Here is a 19919-nt window from a genome sequence, read left to right on the forward strand (position 1 = left end):
GTCTGTCGATCCCTTCTCCTCCTGCCCTCAATCCCTCCCAGCATCAGAGTCTTTTCCAGTGAGTCAACTCTTCATATGAGGTGGCCAAAGTACTGGAGTTTCAGCTTTAGCATCAGTCCTTCCAAAGAACACCCAGGACTGATCTCCTTCAGAATGGACTGATTGGATCTCCTTGCAGTCCAAGGGACTCTCAAGAGTCCTCTCCAACACCACAGTTCAAAAGCATCAATTCTTTGGCGCTCAGCTTTCTTCACAGTCCAACTCTCACATCCATACATGACCACAGGAAAGACCACAGTGACACCGGGACTCATCACACTTGAGCTTTCAGCCACAGGACTGCTGTCTGGTGCCAGACACCTGGAGCCTGGAAAGGGCCTCCCTCTCCTTCCTTGTGTGTGTGCTCCCTCGCTCAGTTATGTCCGACTCTTTGCGACCCTATGGACTATAGCCTGCCAGGCTCCTCTGTCCATGGGATTCTCCAGGCAAAAATACTGAAGTGGGTTGCTGGCCTTCCTCCAGGGGATCCTCCCAACCCAGGGATCCAACCCACGTCTAAACTGCATCTCCTGCATTGGCAGGTGGATTCTTTACCCCTGTGTCACCTGGGAAGCCCCCATACTACTCGTAATGTTAGCCAAAGGCCTAGAAGCATTGAAATGCACCCTCCTTGGTGCACTGAAAAAACACTGGATACAAATTAGATTCCACAGGTTTTCCATAAGAGAAGACACAGAGCATTCAAAAGCCAGTGCCTGAGTGGGACACAGGTCCTGTATTGACCTGGGACCACCTGCAAGGCCTGGGATAGGATGAGTAGGATGAAACAGTTTGTAAAAAAAAAAAAAAAAAAGCAGCGTCCTGTAGCTCACATCATTCGCTCCCTGATGGCGCTCATTTTTCTTCTGATCTAGGCAAACCACCACGTTCTTGATGTTGTAGCCAAAGGGAACAAGCCAGCCCAAGCCTCGCCTCCTTTAAACCCCTTCATCTGACCTTGCTAAGGCAAACAAACCTCAGAGCGTGCCTGCAGGTTTTGAGTTGTTCACCCCAGGCCCGATCCCTCAAGTCCTCCGGGGGCAGGGGGCCAGGGCCTCGGGAGCGGGGCGACACGAGGGGCGGGGTCATAGGCGAGGTAGGGATTTCGGGGGCGGGGCGCCAAGGTCAAGGGGCGGGGCAAGGGCGGACGCGGCGCCAGGGGCGGTGTTACGGGGGCGGAGCCTCGGGGCGCACCGGGAGGACTCCGCGGCCCCCGCGCGGGACCGGGAGGGGCGGGGAGGGGCGGGGAGGGGCGGGGAGGGGCGGGGAGGGGCGGGGAGGGGCGGGGAGGGGCGGGGAGGGGCGGGGAGGGGCGGGGCGGAGGGGAAAGGCCTGGGGAGAAGAGTCGGGTCCTAGCTTGGGCCCGGGGTCCCCGATCCAGTTTTGCCCGCGGCCTGGAGCGATCGAGGCGCAGCGGCCCGGCCGGCACCCACGCCCATCGGAGCGCCCAGAGCCCGCGGGCCCCGGCGTCGAGCTCAGCAGCGTCCGATTCCTGCGCGTCTCTAGCCGCCATGGCTGCGGCCGCGGGCCTGCGGGCCTTGGGAGCGAAGGGGTCGGGCTGGCTCCAGCGCGGTCGGTGGGCTCCACTCACCACCGGCTTCTGCAGCCGGGGGCCGGCCGGGATCGGGCGGCCGGAGCCGGGGCCGCGACCCACCATCGCGCGGCAGCGGGACGGCATCAGGTCAGCGGCCCGCCTGGGTGCGGGGCTGTTCCCCGGGGGGTGGCCGGCGGGACCCAGGAAGAGAGAGGGGCGCAGGAGGCCGGCTGCCAACCGTGCCACCCCACGCAGAGTCCAGAGCGGCTCCGTCGGTGGTCAGCTTCGCCCGCCGCAGAGCCCAGTTTATCCATCGCAGTGCATCTGTTCGGCGGGAGTGTCCGACGTGAAAAGAATCCGCGGATGCGGCGTTTACAGAGGTCCCTTGGCTGGGCTCAGTGGCCTGTGGGACCCTGCAGGATTCACACCGAGGATTTAAGTGGGGCTGCCTGCGACGGTGCCAGCACTGCCCCTAAACCCCAGACCGAGTCGACCTCGCATTTGGACTCAGCGTGGGCAGCCATATGGGAGGCCCCTCCGCTGCTGTGCCTTTGAGAAAGCCCTTCATAGAGGGCTCTGGGCCTCACAAACATGACGTGGCTCCAAGGCGCCGTCAGGCTTAGCCGAGCTGCTCCTTGGCCCGCAGCCAGAAGTGCCCACGTGGGCGGTAAATAAATAGGTCGAAGGACACACTGTACTGAGCTCTGCCCTTTGGCTCAACAAGCCTAAACCCCTTTTACAAAAACATACCTGGGCACACACTTGAAACTGGACGGTGGAGTGGTAAAGGCAGAAGGCCTTCAGCTCCATCCAGGCCTCACCTTGACGACTGCCTGGCCCAGGCAAGAGTGCAGAGGGAGGCCTACCTGACATGTCTTGAGTTTTTAGACCTTACAAATCAAGCAAACTGCAAGATAGGTCAATATATTTCCTTCTGTCCTGACAAGGAGGCAATCCTAAAATCTGGTGTGTGCGAGCGCACAGTGCTGAGTTGCCTGATTTTTTGCCGCCCTGTGGGCTGTAGCCCAGCAGGCTCCTTTGTCCATAGAATTTTGCAGGCAAGAATACTTTGCAGGCCACTTACTTCTCCAGGGGATCTTCCCTACCCAGGGATCGAACCCACATCTCATGTGTCTACTGCATTAGAGGGCAAGTTTTCTTTACCAGCTGAGCCAGCAGTGAAACCCAAGACTTGGAAGGCTGTTTGAGTCCTCAGTCTCCGAGGAGCTCCCCCAAAGCAGTGGAGAGCACTCTTGGCCTGCAGCTTTGTGCTGTGCTTCCCACCCTGCCCTGGCACTCCTCACCTCTCCCCCACTCCATCCTGATGCTCTGCCAGGGTCTTGGCACACAGGTCCGAGACATCCTGTGCAGCATGCCCACAGTCTGTCCACTCCTTCACCCCCTACACTTAGCTGCTCACAGCCACCCCGTAGGCCTTAGGGTGCCCACTGCAGAGCCATGGAATTCCAGGGTTTCAGGTGATTTGCAGTGGGGTGTGGAAGGGTGTTGTGATTTCCAGGTGCACACATCTCAACATCCCACTAGACTCCTTGCTCGCCAGGAGGGGTACCGCTGGAAGGGGGCCTGTCGGAGCAGAGTTCTCCAAAGTGCAGGGCCAGGTCAGGGGCCCTACTTGCCCATTTTTATGGGCAAAGTAGGGCCCTTAAAAAACTCTGTTTCTTCAAATCTGGCCCATTTGGCACGGCAGCCAGATGGCAGAAGATGTTGTTGATTCTCCAGTGTGTGTGTATGTGTTTTCAGTTGCTCAGTTGTGTCTGACTCTGTGACCCCATGGGCTGTAGGCCATCAGGCTCCTCTGCCCATGGGATTCTCTGGGCAAGAATACTGGAGTGGGTTGCCATTTCCTCCTCCACAGGATCTTGCCAACCCAGGGAGCAAACCCACATCTCCGATGTCTCCTGCAATGCAGGTGGTTTCTTTACCACTGAATCACTAGGGAGGCTCCCCGATTCTCCAGAGGTAAAATAAACATAAATAAGAAAGGAGGATGTCAGGAATGGTTTAATAGGAGGGAAGCAAGCCAGCACTAAAGCAGAATGATGTCAGGCACTGAGGGGTGAGCTGCAGCCACTCACTGAAGTGTCCCTTTCAACAGCCGCCCCTGTGCTGCCTCCTGTGAGGGCCAGTGCTGAGTGTGGTGCTGTGCTCGGTGCTGCACGCTCCTCACCCCCAACCCTCCCTGCAGCCACCAGGTGTTATAGATCACGTCATCCCTGCTTGACAGTGAGGAAATTAGTTCAGAGGACGGCCTGCCGGAGGCCACACAGCTAGGAGGCAGGAGGGCTGACAGAAAGGCCTATCTGCCTCCAAAGCTGCCCCCACTCCTGCTGAGCCATTCCAGGGTGCTCGCCACTTGGGTTTAAAAGAGATGCCAGGAAACTAGACAAGGTGAAAATCCACAGCAATTGGTGGAACTGGCCTTGCAAAATAGAAGTGCTCTTTTTGGTCATGAATTCAATCAACAGATACATGTTGAGTGTCTCCTCTGCATGGGAGCCTGGCAGCGTCTTGCCCCACAGACCTGTGAGTGGTTTAAGACAATGGGATAGACTCCAGGCAGCTCACTGAAGCATCTACAGGGACCATCTCTTGCCTTGTAAATGGAAAGTTTACATTTTTATCACCTGCCCTGGTGGTGACCTCACTGTAAAGGAGATCCCCTTTCAAAAGTGGTGCTGTTAAAGCTCCAGGTGCAAGACAAGGTAGCTGCTGGGGAATTCAGACCAGCGAGATTCTCAGGAGGTGTTACCCACTGGGTTTGATGACTTTTGACATGGAACGGAGCAATTGGGTCTCAATAACCCATTGAACAGCAATCCAGGATGGCTTTCTGAGATAAGCAAAGACAGGGGGTCTGTTTGGTCACTGGGAAAAGGAGGCTTAAGGGGCACCTTGGCGGGAGAGTCCAGAAGCCATGCTAGTGAACTTGTGGGTCTGGGGCTCAGAGGTTTGAACTGAGGCAAAGATTGGGCATGGTCAGCACAGAGGTGTAGCTGATGCTAAGGCCACCGGGAAGTTGCCTGGGAGGAGTGTATGGAACAGGAAGAGAATCCTGAGGATTGTGGCATCTAGAGGTGAGCAGAGGGCGAGGAGCCCATCCCCAAAGTCAAGAAGGAGTGGCCAGAGAAGCACCAAAAAAACGAGAGAGGAGGAACGTGCTTCCAGAAGGCAGGTGGGATCACAGCAGCGTTGAGTTTAGTTCTGGCAATCGGGATTCTTGGTGGCAACAGCCTTAGTGGAATGGCAGGAACAGAAGGCTGGTGATACGGGGCTGAAGAGCAAACTCGCAATTCAGAGCACACTGACAGGGTGTGTGACGCTCAAGCCAAAGGATTAATGGGACACACAGCAAACCACGGGCATCTGAGGACTGGCATCTTTTTACACAATTTTGCCCAAGGCCTTAGGATTTAATTTAAGCCTATGTCACCGATGGGAGGGCAGCTTTTTAGGTTTGTCACAGTGAGCACACTAATTATTTTACTGGAAGGTTTATCAGCAGTCTCCACCACCGCCAGAATATAGGTTTCTGGGGCTGTCAGCATATCAGCTATGAGTCATTTTTGTGCTTAGGAGAGAGTATGAGAAACCAAATGATGACTGTCACAACCACCTAAAGATGGCAGCAAAACCAAAGTGGCATTCTGGAGAAAGTGGTTATTCTTAATGCTCCAAAATAAATTCAGTCATCGATGGGTTTCCCAGAAAACAGAGGCACAGAGGCTATTTAAGGAAGATGCCAGCTGACACACACCGCAGTGGAAATACCAGATACAGAATGAGGAAGGCAGAAAACACACAGCCGGAGATAGCTGGGAAACAAAACACACAATAATCACCTGGCATCTAGCTTGTTGACCGTCCCTTAGAAGAGCAAAAACAAGACATTTCTGCGTGCAGGCAGCAAGGTGACAAGCCAGGTTATTCCCACCAGCTCATGGAGAACCGTAAAACAGCAAGCAAGCCTTTGAACGCTGGTTTTTGAGGGACAACATGGCCAGGAGACCCTCTTGCTGCAATGGTTCTGCACGTAGCACCCCGTTCTCAGACAGCAGGAATGATTTTGCTGGCTTACACATGTCACTACAGGAAAGGTAGGGAGATGCACATGCCGGCTGGCGTCTGCACCTCGGCTGCCTCTTCCATGGTGTTGAGGGGAGGAGATTCGGGGGCGTGTTTTCATTCCTGGCTCCTTTTCTACCTATTCGTTTTGAAGAACAATGGGAAGAAGCAGGTTAAAGGTGGCACTGCACGTCGGCCTCCTCCAGCCCCCACCCGTCTTACGCTCCATGCAGCCACTCAGCCTGGGTGGTGATTGTGTTGAAACTCCTGCGCCTTGCCCTTTCTGTGGAGGTGGCAGTAATAGTTCCGAGACAGACTTGGGAAAAAAAGGGAAACAACTCGAGAGCAAGGGCAAAAAAGCCCCCACATTTCAGGTAGTCCCCTTGTTTTGACTGAGCTGTCACTCCAGAGAGTTGACAAACCCTCTCCTCTGAGTGCCCACAGCTCTCTTTTCCAGGGTTTTAAAAATAGGTCCCCAACCCCTCCTACATTGTTGGTGGGAATGTAAATTGGTGCAGTCACTATGGAGAACAGTACAGAGGTTCCTTAAAAAAATAAGAATAGAACTACCATATGACCTGCAATCCCACTCCTGGGCATATATCGGAGAAAACACGATTCGAAAGGTCACATGCACTCCAGTGTTCATTGCAGCACTGTTCACAATAGCCAAGACATGGAAGCAGCCTAAGTGTCCATCGGCAAGAATGGTAAAGAAGATGCGGGGCATATACATGTATATATAATGGAATACTCCTCAGCCATTACAAAGAATGAAATGATGCCATTTGCAGCAACATGGATGGACCTAGAAAGTGTCATAGTGAAGTAAATCAGAGAAGGAGAAATATCATATGCCATCCCTTATGTGAGGAATTTAAAAGGAAATGATACAAAAGAACTTAATTACAAAACAGAAAGAGCCTCACAGACTTAGAAAATGAACTTATGGTTGTTAGGAGGAAGGGATAGTTAGGGAATTTGGGATGAGCATGTACACACTGCTATATTTACAATGGATAACCAGCAAGGACCTACTATATAGCACATGAAACTCCGCTCAATGTTATGTGGCAGCCTGGATGGGAGGGGTTGGGGGAGAATGGATACATGTATATGTATGGCTGAGTCCTTTCCCTGTTCACCTGAAACTGCCACAACTTTGTTAACTGGCCATACCTCAATACATAGTACAAAGTTAAAAGAAAAAAAAAAAAAACCAGCTCCCAAATTGCTGCAGGGGTCCTCATTTGTTTTGACTGGCACCCAACCCAGTAATTATAAAATGTTCTTTGCAGGAACATCATATTGAGTGATCCAAAGAGAAGAAATGCGCTGTCATTGGCCATGCTAAAATCTCTCCAGAGCGACATACTTCATGAAGCTGAAAGCCAGGATCTGAAGGTCATTATCATTTCAGGTATTGATGAAATGTCCATCCTCAGCATTCTGCAGAACCCAGAAGAGGTGTCTCAAATTTCTATAGTTAACTAGGGCATTATTTTGAAGCTCCTAAAACTGTACATGGCAGGAACCTTGGTACTGACACTATCTGCTGTGGAAATTATAGCAAACATTACTGTGCAGTAAAAGTATGTGTTTCCATTTTTGGTGGATACTGAACATTGCCACACGAGGCTATGCTGAGAACTGATGTCCTTGTGGGCCCTATGTGATGGGTTTAATCGCCAATCCTTTTGGTAGAGTGCCTGGTCGGCTAGGACCAGGCTGTTAGGACGTACGATGGGTTTGTCTTCCGACTCTTACCAGGCTCTCAGCTGAGATGTGCAGCCTTCTTCAGTGGTGCCAGAACGCGTGCCAGATTTTGCCCAGTTCTTTCCTTGCTCTTTTTTCCGGTAAGAATTTTTAGCACATGAGCTGGTAATGATGGTGGTGGTATAAATAATAACAACATCAGTATTTTAAAGCAGCCGCAGACGAGTAATATGGAAACTGCTCTGTGATGCTTTTGTGTTTCTTTAATTAAGGATCAGTGTTTCTGGAGAATGTGGCCTTCTATAAGTAGTTGAACATACATTTCCAACTGTTTTATGTGGTGAAGAAAAGAGGAATACAGCTGGTAGAGATCAGCAGTCCTCTGACTGCTGTAGCCCAGATACGTCGAAGGCGGCTCACTTCCAGACGACACTGTCCTTGGCTTGCTTAAAGGGAACAGCACTTCCTGTCACAATTACCATGATCAGAGGAAATGTAAAATGTTACCAGCTCATCATGGGATCACATTTTGCTGCTGTTGTTAATGACAACGACAATTAAACCACCTCCTCAGGTCCCTAGTTTATAAAATAAAGGCATTCTCTTCATGTCCTGACCTTCCTGATTGCAGCCCTTGGGGTAGACTAATAGATAGGGATGCTGCCAAAGGCTCTGGTGGATTTCTGTGGCCCTGGGTGAGTTGATACACTCAGGCCAGGCCAAGTCTCAAAAAACAAAGCTGAGACCAAAGGAACAACTCTGAAGATGGCCGGTTGCTGAGCTCAGTTGGTTACCAAGGCTTCTCCTTTTCATAATGCGTATTTTCACTGGTTTCCACCGGGGACCTTCTGAGAGCCTCCCCCTGTGCGGTCACCATAAAATACTGGCCATAGCTCTTCCAGCTAACTTGAATTATTCTTATCAAAATCAGGCCATCAACTTTCTCTAAAGCTGTTTCCATAGTGAAAGAAATGTAAAACAGAAAAGAAACAACTTTCTCTAAGTGTCCAGAGCATCAATTCGATCACTCCCTGCATTTATTCACTAGACAGGTAAGTGACTGTCCCAGCTCTGGCTGTTTACTTCTCTGTCTTTTCTTTTCTCAACTGGAAATGTTGCAGCTGAAGGGCCTGTATTTTCTTCTGGACATGATTTAAAGGAACTGACGGACGAACAAGGCCCAGAATATCATGCAGAAGTATTTCAAACTTGTTCTGAGGTAAGCCAGGGTGATGGTCAACATTGCAAGCCTGAGAGTGATAACTGTATTAAATACTGAATTAGGCTTCTAGTTTACAGATAAGTATCTAAGCTATGATATGTCACCACTGCAGAACTACTGAAAACTCTGTGGTCACTGGTGAACCCTTCCTCCAAGCAAATATTTGGTTTCAACTTTTCAGAAGTGACTGTGGTTAGCATTTGATCATGCAATGGGCCAAAGAAAGGAAAACACACACTGCTACTAAGAGTTGCCATCCCTGCCTTACGGGGTACATCTTGGTATCCACGTCTTAAGTAAGAAATAGAGAGTAGAACTGTACCTTTTTAGAAAAAAAGGACCTAAGATTATTACAATTTTTAAAGTTTTAAACTAAAACAACTCTGTCAACGGGAAAGAGAGCATTCATAACAATAATGATTTTAAAAATTATTTCCAAACCCTTCTTTCAACTAACCTTTATAATCACTGCCTCCAAGTAGGAAAATTAACCTCTTCATTTTTCCTCTTCTCCCTTTTTCTGTCTCTTTAACCATATTAAGAAGGGAAATTGACAACAGATATAGAGGAGGAAGGGGGTTCCCTGGTGGCTCAGTGGTAAAGAATCTGCCTGCCAATGCAAGAGATGCTGGTTCAAACCCTGGGCGGGGAAGATGCCCTGGAGAAGGAAATGGCAACCCATTCCAGTATTCTTGCCTGGAAAATCCCATAGATAGAGGAGCCTGGCGGGCTACAGTCCACGGGGTCGCAAAGAGTGGGACACAACTTAGTGACTAAACAATATCAACAACCTATCGGAGGGAGAACAAAACTGGGGATGACTTATACATGTGTCAGATCAACCAGGTAATCAAAAACATAGAATCCACCTTAGGTAATGCACTGTCCAGTTAATGAGCATCTCCTGAGCGCCTGCTGTGTGCATACCTGCAAGATACTGAGGGAAACAGAGGGAAAAGAGAATTTCCAGCCGACCGGAAAACTGGAAATCGACTTGAGAAAGAAGATGTATAAAGCAGTTTCATAACCTGAGCCCTAGGATTACTTCACCTAATTTCTCCTTCATACATTTACTTATTCATTCATTTCTTTGGTCATTAATGATGCAACAAATACTTGAGGGGACCTTTAATGTAGACCAGACAGAAGTGAACATCAGAGAGGGGAAGGGGAAGGTGACTGGGATACGTTCTTGTTTTCCTTGCCCTTCCAGAAACCCCTAAGGAGACCATAGTTTTCATTTTGTGGAGGGACAAACCTGAAAAGTGATTGACTTGACTTCATAGCGATGGAAGCAAGTCAGAGCCAAGACCTGGTCTTTCGTTTCACATGAATAATGTTTATGGGACATTATGCTGTTTGTTTGCTATGACTTGGTGCTTTTAAAAGTTATTTTCCTACTGATACGTTTGGCCAAATAGAAAATCAGCAAAGAGAACCAGCAGAGCCCTTCCATCTTCCCCTAAATAGCCTGCTTTTGTCACTTTGCTATGATACCTTCATGAACTGAGATCTTAAACAGTCAGCAAAAGGCCACAGGGGAGCCGAGCGTCTTCGGAGGACAAAGGCGAGGTTTCTTGGAAGCTTCTACCATATGGATGCCCCCAGATCACTGAAAAAGACACAGACAGGACCTTGTCCTGACATAGTAAAAGAGAAGTTGAAGTGTATTGACTTCTTTAAGACTTTGTCTAAGAAAATGAAATCGTCCCGATAAGTCTGAGCACCACGAACTTGTGCAAGATTTCAGTTTGCAAGTGTTACCAGCAGGTAGATTGGAGCAGAACGAGGCCAATACTTCCTCATTTTGTTCCTGCATGAGAAGAGGTGAGGGCTTCCCTGGTGGCTCAGACGGTAAAGAATCCGCCTGCAATGTGGGAGTCCTGGGTTTGATCCCTGGGTTGGGAAGGCCCCCTGGAGGAGGGCATGGCAACCCACTCCACTATTCTTACCTGGAGAATCCCCATGGACAGAGAAGCCTGGTGGGCTACAGTCCATAGGGTCGTAAAGAGTTAGACAACTGAGCAACTAAGCACACACAAGAAGAGGGGATGGTGGAAAGGAAGGAAGATCCGTGGACTGGCTCCGCATCTGAATGTTACAGTAGATTCGTCACTGAACATAAGTGCCGCATGAGGGTTAATTACTTACACATCAAGAATGGAGCAAATTGAGGAGGAGAAGAAACACTTGGTCAGGGTAGGATATTTTTAATGTTAGCGATCTACTGGATTGCCTAAGTTATCACTCACCAGCTTGTGTGAAATTTCAGGCCTTCTTAGACGAAAGGCGGGAGACAGACTGTGCTGCCCGTCACAGCCAATGGACTTTTCACACCCTCAGTTGATCAGGCAACACATGACACGTAGAGCTGAAACAGCCTTTTCTGTCTTTGCAGTCAGACCTCAGAAACTCTTACGCAGCCTTCTGGCTACCATAGTCCCCACCATCCCCACCCTACCTATAGGCACAAACCCCCTAAACCCACCAGCAATTTAGGGTGGGGTATATATGTGCATTCCTCTGGAGGAGGGCCATTAGCATTTACCAGAATCTCAAAAGGTGACCCCCTTGAAGTCAAGAATATGCTATCATATCCCCAAATATACAATTGGTCATTTTAGAATAAAGCTGACAAGTGCCAAACGTTCATGAACACAAAAGGTGAGTTCCTTAGGCAAAACCTGGGAACCCAAGAAGGTCATTTTCCTTGGAATGGCTGCTGGGAAGTCAACCCAGAGTCCCTGCTCCTCTCCCTCCAGCCAGGATTGAAGGGCAAACATTTTGACACTGAAGTTACCATAGCAACATAATCGGTTAAGCATGTCAGGGAAAAAATGGAGAAATTAGCCAAGTTATTTCATAAGCTGCAAAAATGAGTTAAAGTTCGGGAGATTTGAGGGCAGGGGTCTCATGCGAGCCAGTTTCTGGCTCCCCTCTCTGTGCACTTTGGAATTTTACTTTGATGACAGCAGGATGTTCCCCCCATCTTAGCAGAAGTGAGAAAGAATCACAGTGGCACCTGGAGAAGTAATCAGGAAGGAAGTTGCCTCCCAGCTTTTAACATGAGAGCTCCACGCCGCCACCGTTGGAACAGAGCTACTTGTTTCCCACAGTAACTCAACCGTCTTCTCTAGGGAGGTTGTGAGCAGAGTGGTCCAGGGCACAGCCCCCTCACTGAAGTCATGCTCAGGGTCAGACTAGGGGCCTGGAGTCGGACAGAAACTGCTCAGACCCCACAGCCCCACTCTCTTGGGTCTGACGGCCTTAGGAAGTCACTTGCCTGGTGAGCCTTGGAGTCCTGGTTCCTTCCTCCTGGATCTCAAGGAGACCAAATCATACAGTCTGATTCACAGTAGAGATTTCATGCAACTTATTCTCCTTGGTCATAGAATCTGATACACTTATGCATTTGGAATGGGCTCTGAACAGTAAAGTCACATAAAGTAACAAGCTTTGGCGTCCACCTCGCTTTCGGATGGAGTGAAGCAGGTGTGTTTGCTCCTCAGGTCATGATGCTGATCCAGAGCCACCCCGTCCCCATCATCGCCATGGTGAACGGCCTGGCCACTGCAGCTGGGTGCCAGCTGGTTGCCAGCTGTGACATTGCCGTGGCAAGTGACAAGTCTTCCTTTGCCACACCGGGCGTGAACATAGGGCTCTTCTGCTCCACCCCCGCAGTGGCCTTGGGGAGAGCAGTGCCGAGAAAGGTAACAACTCCCTGTACCTTCCCCCCACCCCTCCTCCAGCCGCGATGTGAGTGCCTGTGAGGGTCAGTTCCAGAACTCTATTGTTGAAAGTACAGTGTGAGTCAGGACATTCTGCCCAAAGCAGAGCTGGCTAATGTGCTAATGTCTTGTTTCAGGTTATCCCTGTAGCTGTCAGTTTGTAAATCACTGTTTTTCACTCTTGCCTGCTCCTCAGGACAGCTGGTTAAGTTTCCAGATTCGCTTTGTTTTCATAAAGGCAAACATCCTTTGCACTCATGTGAGATGCAACTGAGACACAGTTGTATTGCACAGAAAGGCTGCCTGTGAGCTGTCATAGCATGGTGACATACACCAGTATAAGAGGCTAGGACACTGTGTCACTGGCTTCCTGTGTGCTGACAATCCGTCCTGCTCCAGAATGCTTTGAAAGGAGCTGATACATTGAGTGTGTCACTTTTGTAGTGGCTGCAGGAACGTCCTGCACATGGTGTGTTGAACGTGCCCAGAGCTGTTCTGCCATCGTTGACCTGAGTGAAGTCCACTTTCTTCACAAAGGTTTCCTCCTTCCTATAACATTGTAAGAGAGTGTTTACTGAATATCTCAAGTAAAAACTGGTGGTTTCCTCATCCTAGAAAAATACATCCTCATTCTCAATTGAAAATCTGTTTTTAAAGGAGGTCAATTCATAGGGCTTCCCAGGTGCCACTAGTTTTAAAGAATGTGCGTGCCAGTGCAGGAGAGGTAAGAGATCCTTGATTTGATCCTTGGGTCAGGAAAAATCCCCTAGAGGAGCGCACGGCAACCCACTCCAGTATTCTTTCCTGGAGAATCCCATGGACAGAGGAGCCTGGCAGGCTATAGTCCATAGGATCGCAGAGTCAGACATGACTGAATTGACTTAGCATGCATGCATGCAGATTCATAGCAGGTGGGGAACCTAAACTGCTTTCTAGAATATATTATCCATTTTAGCATCAACTAAGAAAATCAGCAGTTGCTCATAGCCTGAGGCACAAAAGAAATGAGACCCAAGGGAAATCAGGCCGAGGGACCAAGTTCAGGGGCACACGCTTGCCTTCCATGTGCCTCCTCATTAGCTTTTACAGAAATAGGTTTGTTAGAAAATTCTGATCACAGGTACCTACAAACACCCACACCATGAAAACCAGCTGGATGTGGGCTCCACGTGAGAGAAGGTGACCCTCAGCACACAACAGCTTGCTCCAGTATCCTCAGATTCAGGGGGTGTCTAGATCCCACCAGGATACACATTTACCTTAAGTGTTATATATTCAATAAATACTTAAGTCCCTATTCAGCACCAGGACCTTAAATTAAAACACATCACAAAGATATTGTCAGAGCTTATGAACAATTTTATAATTGTTATAATTGCCAATCAAATCTCATCTCCAGGCCTTTTGCACATTAAAGATGGTGGCTGTCTGCTTGGCCAACCTGCCACTGCTCAGTTTCAACCCCTGACATTCTGGAAGGTTCTATGTTGAGGCCTTTGAAACCTTTAAATCAGCCCTTACTGTCCAGATAAGAATCTGCTGCTGTTTAGTTATTCAGTCATAACAAACTCTTTTGCCGACCCCATGGGCTGTAGCCTGCCAGGCTCCTCTGTCCATGGGACTTCTCAAGGCAAGAATACTAGAGTGGGTTGCCCTTTCCTTCTCCAAGCTAAGACTGTATTCTTTCTCAAAACAAGGCTTAAAATCTCTTAAAATCAAGGCTTGCAATTGAGTCCTGGAAACTTACAGGTTGATCATATGTGTCAACCTTTAAATTCGTTTTCAGAAGAAAGAAGGAGGGAAACATGCGACAAAAACAGGCCTTAAATTCCCAGGGAACCGAACCAAGTGGCTTAAACTTCACCTGGGGCGTGGCCCTTCTAAGAGGAAAACCAGGGAGTCGTAGAGATCTAAACCTGACCCAGACACACCTGCCTGGTCGATACTTGCCTGCACCCCTCGGGGACATACTGTTACAGCGGCCACCGACTATACCGGTGATGGGGCGCATCACCGTGCACATCCGCCGGGAAGCAAAACCTTCTCAAACCTAGCGGGTGCCTCTGCACACCGGCCCAGCCCGGAAGCTCCGCCCCTTTCACGCTGGCTGCGGCAGCAGGCGTGTTTCGCCAGTGCCCTCTGCTGGTCATCGTAGGGAACTGCCCGGCTGTGAGGCGGCTGCCGCCTTTTGTCCACGGACCAGCATCCGTGGCGAGGAGCTCTCGTGTGCCAACCAGACTGAACCAAACAGACTGAAACTGGGCGTGAATCATTTACCCCACGTGCAAAGTGCCCCCGGCCCCGGCGTGACTTCAACATGCATCTTCATTGCACCTTATAAACAACCTTCTTGGTGCGGGTGCTCCCTCCCCCAGAGCTGGCCTCTCCCAGCCCCTCAAATAGTGGGTACCATGGGCTCCGACAGCACGCTGAGAGACCAGAGCCCCCGCTTCCCAGACCAGCCATGTCTCCGTGCGGGAACACGCGCTTCCCCGTGTTGATCCACAGGAGCGCTGTGTATCTGGGGAATCTGAGTTCTAATCGTCTGGTTAATCAGAACCTGCACGCTGGAGAGTGTTAAGTGACAGCCGAGCTACCCAGCCCGTGTGCAAATGACCAGAGAGCTGGGGAATGGGGGTCTCCGTGGAAGCTGTGTCCCCTTCTGACCTGGCCTCTGAAGGACTGTAGCATCGCCTGTCTGTACTCTGTTTGCCTCGATCCGTCTATTCCTTAATTCACTCACCAAGAGACTTCCCTGGTGGTCCAGTGGTTAAGACTTCAAGCTCCCCATACAGGGGGCCTGGACTGGATTCCTGGTCAGGGAACTAAACCCGGTATGCCGCAACTAAGACCTGGCACAGTCGGGGGGAAAAAAACACTCACCAGTAAATATCCTATAAGCTGTCTACTATGTACAAGGTACTCTTCTGGTGCAGTGAAAAAAGAAGTCTGACCTAGAGAGGTTCACATGCCAACAAAGGAGATAATCCAATAAACAAATGTAAAATATATAGTAAGTGTGAAAGTGCAAAGGAGGAAAATGCAGCCTGAAAGAGGAATGGTGCTGGGGTCTGATTTGCAATGACATGTGACAGGAAGGAGATGAGGAGGGTCCCCCTCTCCTGGGCACTTGCAGATGCCATCCCCGCCAGAGTCTGGGGACGGAGGACCTTAGGGATGATGGGCGACATAGTGTCTGAGGAGGAGGTAACTGGGCCGAGGCTGTCAGGAGAGTGAACAGGAGCAGGTGGGGCCCAGGTTGCAGGATGGCTTGGTAACAGCCCCATCTCCCCGCAGGTGGCCTTAGAGATGCTCTTCACTGGGGAGCCCATCTCAGCCCAAGAGGCCCTGCTTCACGGGCTGCTGAGCAGGGTGGTGCCAGAGGAGCGGCTGGAGGAGGAGACCATGAGGATTGCGAGGAAGGTGGCCTCACAGAGCCGGCCGGTGCTGGCACTGGGCAAAGCCGCCTTCTACCGGCAGCTGACCCAGGACCTCAGGACTGCCTACCACCTCACCTCCCAGACCATGGTGGACAACCTGGGCCTGCCGGATGGCCAGGAGGGGATCAAGGCCTTCCTCCAGAAGAGGAAGCCCATCTGGTCACACTGAGCAGCCTCATCAGAGGAACTAGGGGCCGTGAGCCCAGTGGGCAGTGCTCAGGACCCCACCACCCCATACCCAACCACCGCCGCTGCCTTGCGACTGTAGCTGTCAGTCTGCTTTTCCAGCATTAGTGATGGTCTCAGTGAACATGGTCTGTGTTAGGAGCCACGACTCCTCGGGGGAGGGGTGACCTGGAGATTCGGGCACCAGTGTCAGCAGAAGGGCCGTGCACACCTCAGCTGAGCTGGCTGTGTGAGAAAGCCCACCCATGACGCTCCTCCTGGGACCTTAGGTGAGAGGACGCCCCGCAGGGGAGAAGGTGCCGTAAACGGAGGCAGGAAGGAAGGATTTCAGCCTGTCTCTTACCAGAAAGTATCCCCCAAGGCGGACATGTTACTGTTTGCCTTCATCAGGTGAAGCATTTCAGATCTCCACCAAGATACCCTTCACTCTGAAAATCTTCGTTCTTTTGAAAAATAATCACACCTGTGGCTTTGGGATAATCTTTGGGGTCTTTGAAAGATTACCTGTTTAGTGAGACTAATCATTTTATGTTCCCAACCAAACTGTAAGCTGCTGAGAGAAGATCAGTTAGCTCTTTCTTTGATGCCTGTGCTAATGGACATCTAGCCGGTGCCTGGTGATTCTGTAATGAAGGTCCCGGTACTGGGGCCCTGGACCCTGGACTGAGAATTCGAGCATTGCAGAAGGGAAGGAGGGACACAGAACACACATCGTACCCACAAAGAATCATCTACTCCGGAAGCATTCCCAAGCTCTGCTTAGCTTCCGGTAAAGAATCCAGACTAGCTTCAAGTGTCTGAGTTCCCCAAAGATGGTTTAGGACCTGAACATCTTACTTTCTGGCTTCTGGTCCATTTAGGTTCCAGAAATGTCCTAGACCTCTGGTCATGCCTGGGGCTGATTTTTTGTTTTTTTAAACCTACCCGTTGAGTGGCCGTAAGTGTAATTAGTATGAAAAACAGAACCTTGAGGCTCCACCAACTGGTTCTCATTCTAAGCCAGTGGGGCAAGCAGCCCCTGGAAGGGCAGTCTCCTAGTGGGTTTCTGTTGAGATTGGATTTTTTTTTTCTTGCCAGAGTCTAGAAAGGTGACAGAGTGTTTTCTTGGAAAGGAGAAGCTTGTTACTAAGAATGTTCCTCAGAAGAAGAGAGATCATCAGAGCCACCACCAGTACATGCCAGACTGCCATACGTCCTCATTCAGTCCCCACCAGAACCACGCTGAGCAGGGCCACCATCACCTCCAGCTTGCAGACGAGTGGTGGAGACTTGGTAGAGTGAGTGCCCCAGCCTCTGTCTGCTGATAAAGCCGTGGGTGCCCTCCCCAGGCTGCCCACCTTGTGCGGGAGCCTGGGCTGCAGTGAGGCGGGCCTGCAGACCTAACTGCCTCCGGGTAGCCTTTCAGAACCCAGAGCTGGACCAAGCGCGCCCCCTGCTGGAGGACTTTGCAAGCTCACCGGCGACGTGGGATTTTACTATCGGCAAACCACCAGTGCCGTTTTGTTGTTTTACTAGGAATCTGACAAACAACGGGCTGATATTCCAGACCAGGCTGTGAAGGTCTGGCCGTGATGATCTGCTCACTAATAACGCCGCCTTCGGGTTGCCCGCCGTGGGGGTCATTGTGCGGCCATCTCAGACCCCACAGTGAAGAGAGCAAAACTTTCTCCCACGTCCAGTTCTGTACGCGCTGCACCATAGCTTCCAACCAGGAAATTCTCAGGCCTCCAGGCTGGCTTCCCAGCCTGTGAGCTGAAGTGCCCTCGGGGGACGCACTATAAATCCTAATAATCGTCGGAGCGGAAAATAATCCTGGAATAAAACCTGCTACCCAACCACCAGTGTCACATAATTCATCCCCAAGGCAGATATAAATTGGGGGTTAATTTGCATCTCTACTTCCTTCCACTGGGACAGCGAATGAAAGCTCTCTGGTTGGCACACACGACGACCGCTTTTGGAAAGCGTGTGTCCACCTTTCCTTCTGCACCATCCGCTGCTCGGGGAGCTTCTCTGAGCTCGGTGGTCCCCGCGCCGGGAGGGGACGGGGCTGGAAAGGCAGTGAAAGGGGCATCTGCTCCCGCCCGGCCTGAGCCCCCGAGAAAACAGCGCGGATGCGTAATTTCCCCGCAGCGACTGTGCCGAGACCCGCCAGATACGCTGAGCCAGGCTAACCTAGGAAGGAGCTCTCTGTGCTGCTCTGGTAGGTGAAGGCTCAGAGCAGTGAAGGCAGTGGCCACAGTCGAACCAGCATCTAGCTGACTGTGGATCCCCTGCCCCTGACACGGTACGTGTTCTCTTCTCCCCCAAAAGATCGCTGTTCCAGTCAAAAGAGACAGACGACCGACTCACTCAAAGGAAACCAATCAGAAACTGCTAAACCGCAGCAACACAGCTTTGCTTACCAAGGGAATTCCAAGGAAAGCACAGGTTTGACCTCGAAGAACACCAGGTTCAAGTCCCAGGTTTGCCACGAACCAGCCGTGTGACGGTGCGGGTGACGGGGCCTCTTTCAGCGCCCAGGTCCCCTTCTGTAAAAATGCCGCGTGGACCCTTTTGTCCTCCTGGTTGCGACATTGTGGATTCTGCAGCACTGGATTGGAAACTTGGAACAAGGCCGGAAAACAGGTAGCTTTGCCCAAAGAAAATGGTCTTCTACAAATGGACAAGCTGGATTTTCCCCTGGAAGTGGTAAAGAGTGAAAACACCTGATTACCCTGGAGAACAAGAGCTCCATCACAGATCCTCCGTTCTTGGGAGCCACACCTGAACCTTTTAAAGGTGTCGGGCTAGCACGGTGGGCAGAGCTCTATCGAAAACTAGGCAATCACCCTAGTTTTGTCTGGTGGTGGTTTAGTCACTAAGTCATGTCTGACTCTTGCAACCTCATGGACTATGGCATGCCAGCCTCCTCTGTCCCATGTGCATGAGATTTCCCCAGGGAAGAATACTGGAGTGGATTGCCATTTCCCTCTCCAGGGGATCTTCCCAACCCAGGGATTGAACCTGGGTCTCCTACATTGCAGGTAGATTCTTTACCAACTAATCCACCAGGGAAGCTTAGTTTTGTCTAGGGGCCCCCAACCTTTCCTCTCTGCTTTCTGCAAACCCACTGCACTAAGCTTTTAAATTGTTTTTAAATATTTGATTAATGAATGAGTATTCTTTCCTTGCAGTCATCAAGAGGCCAGGGTTGGTTGAAGTTGACCTGTACCATTAATAAACTTGTGAAATTTCAGTCATGCAAGGGTTTTCTTTCATAGTCTGGAGCCCCAAATGTATCTTTCAGGTTCCACACAGAGGCCTCCAGAGAAACTGGCAGGCTATCATGGACCTGTAGGGTGTCTTGGTGGGATGGCCTGGCCCTCTCTGGCTCCCTGGGGGAGAAGGAGATGGCTGTTGCCACAGGCAAGGCAGGGAGGAAGACTAGGGGCTGGGTGAGTCCAGCATTGTGGGGTTCATGTTCCCACCATGGATGTTCTGAAGCCCCCATTGATTTCATAATGATGTCTCAGCTTTGACCCAAAAACCAATTTGCAGGTATTTGTCTACACATTTAAGAAGTCTCTCGCTTCTATGTTCTATGTTTTCAATATATACCTTACCAAATTTTGTATTGAGGTGGTACTTACTACTTTAAGAAATTTCTAGGAATTTAGAAAGAGGCGGGGGAATGTATGGGTCAAAGTGTCCTGTGATTTAAAGCTTACCAGTGCTTTGATTGATGAAGTGATTACTCTGTGCCAGGCACCATTTGAAGCATTTTTATGGATGTTAATACATAAATCCTCACAAAATCTCTGTGCACTAGGCTTTATGAACCTTATTGTACAGAAAAGAAACTAAAACACAAAGGTACTAGGTGACGTGCCTGTCATCACACAGCCAGCAGGGTTGAGTCTGAAATGCAGGGGTTCCACCCCTTGTACAGGCATTTAGGTGAAGGCGACATCCCATCACTCTGTAGACAC

At 50.4% G+C, this 19919-nt stretch overlaps 1 protein-coding gene and 1 long non-coding RNA gene across 2 annotated transcripts; both read left to right on the forward strand.

The window, feature by feature from the left end:
• The first annotated feature begins 1194 nt into the window (after nucleotides 1-1194).
• On the forward strand, nucleotides 1195-19186 carry ECHDC3 (enoyl-CoA hydratase domain containing 3). Its single transcript, XM_069547238.1, has 6 exons — nucleotides 1195-1271; nucleotides 1330-1720; nucleotides 6955-7076; nucleotides 8494-8591; nucleotides 12104-12304; nucleotides 15620-19186. The coding sequence occupies exons 2-6, from the start codon at nucleotides 1551-1553 to the stop codon at nucleotides 15929-15931; spliced, it is 903 nt and encodes a 300-aa protein (XP_069403339.1). The 5' UTR covers nucleotides 1195-1271; nucleotides 1330-1550; the 3' UTR covers nucleotides 15932-19186.
• On the forward strand, nucleotides 7427-7980 carry LOC138417338 (uncharacterized). The gene is made up of 2 exons (XR_011248079.1): nucleotides 7427-7512; nucleotides 7645-7980. It is a non-coding gene; the product is annotated as an uncharacterized lncRNA (long non-coding RNA).
• Nucleotides 19187-19919: the final 733 nt, after the last annotated feature.

This window comes from Ovis canadensis, chromosome 13 (assembly GCF_042477335.2).
Source record: "Ovis canadensis isolate MfBH-ARS-UI-01 breed Bighorn chromosome 13, ARS-UI_OviCan_v2, whole genome shotgun sequence".
NCBI lineage: Eukaryota > Metazoa > Chordata > Mammalia > Artiodactyla > Bovidae > Ovis > Ovis canadensis.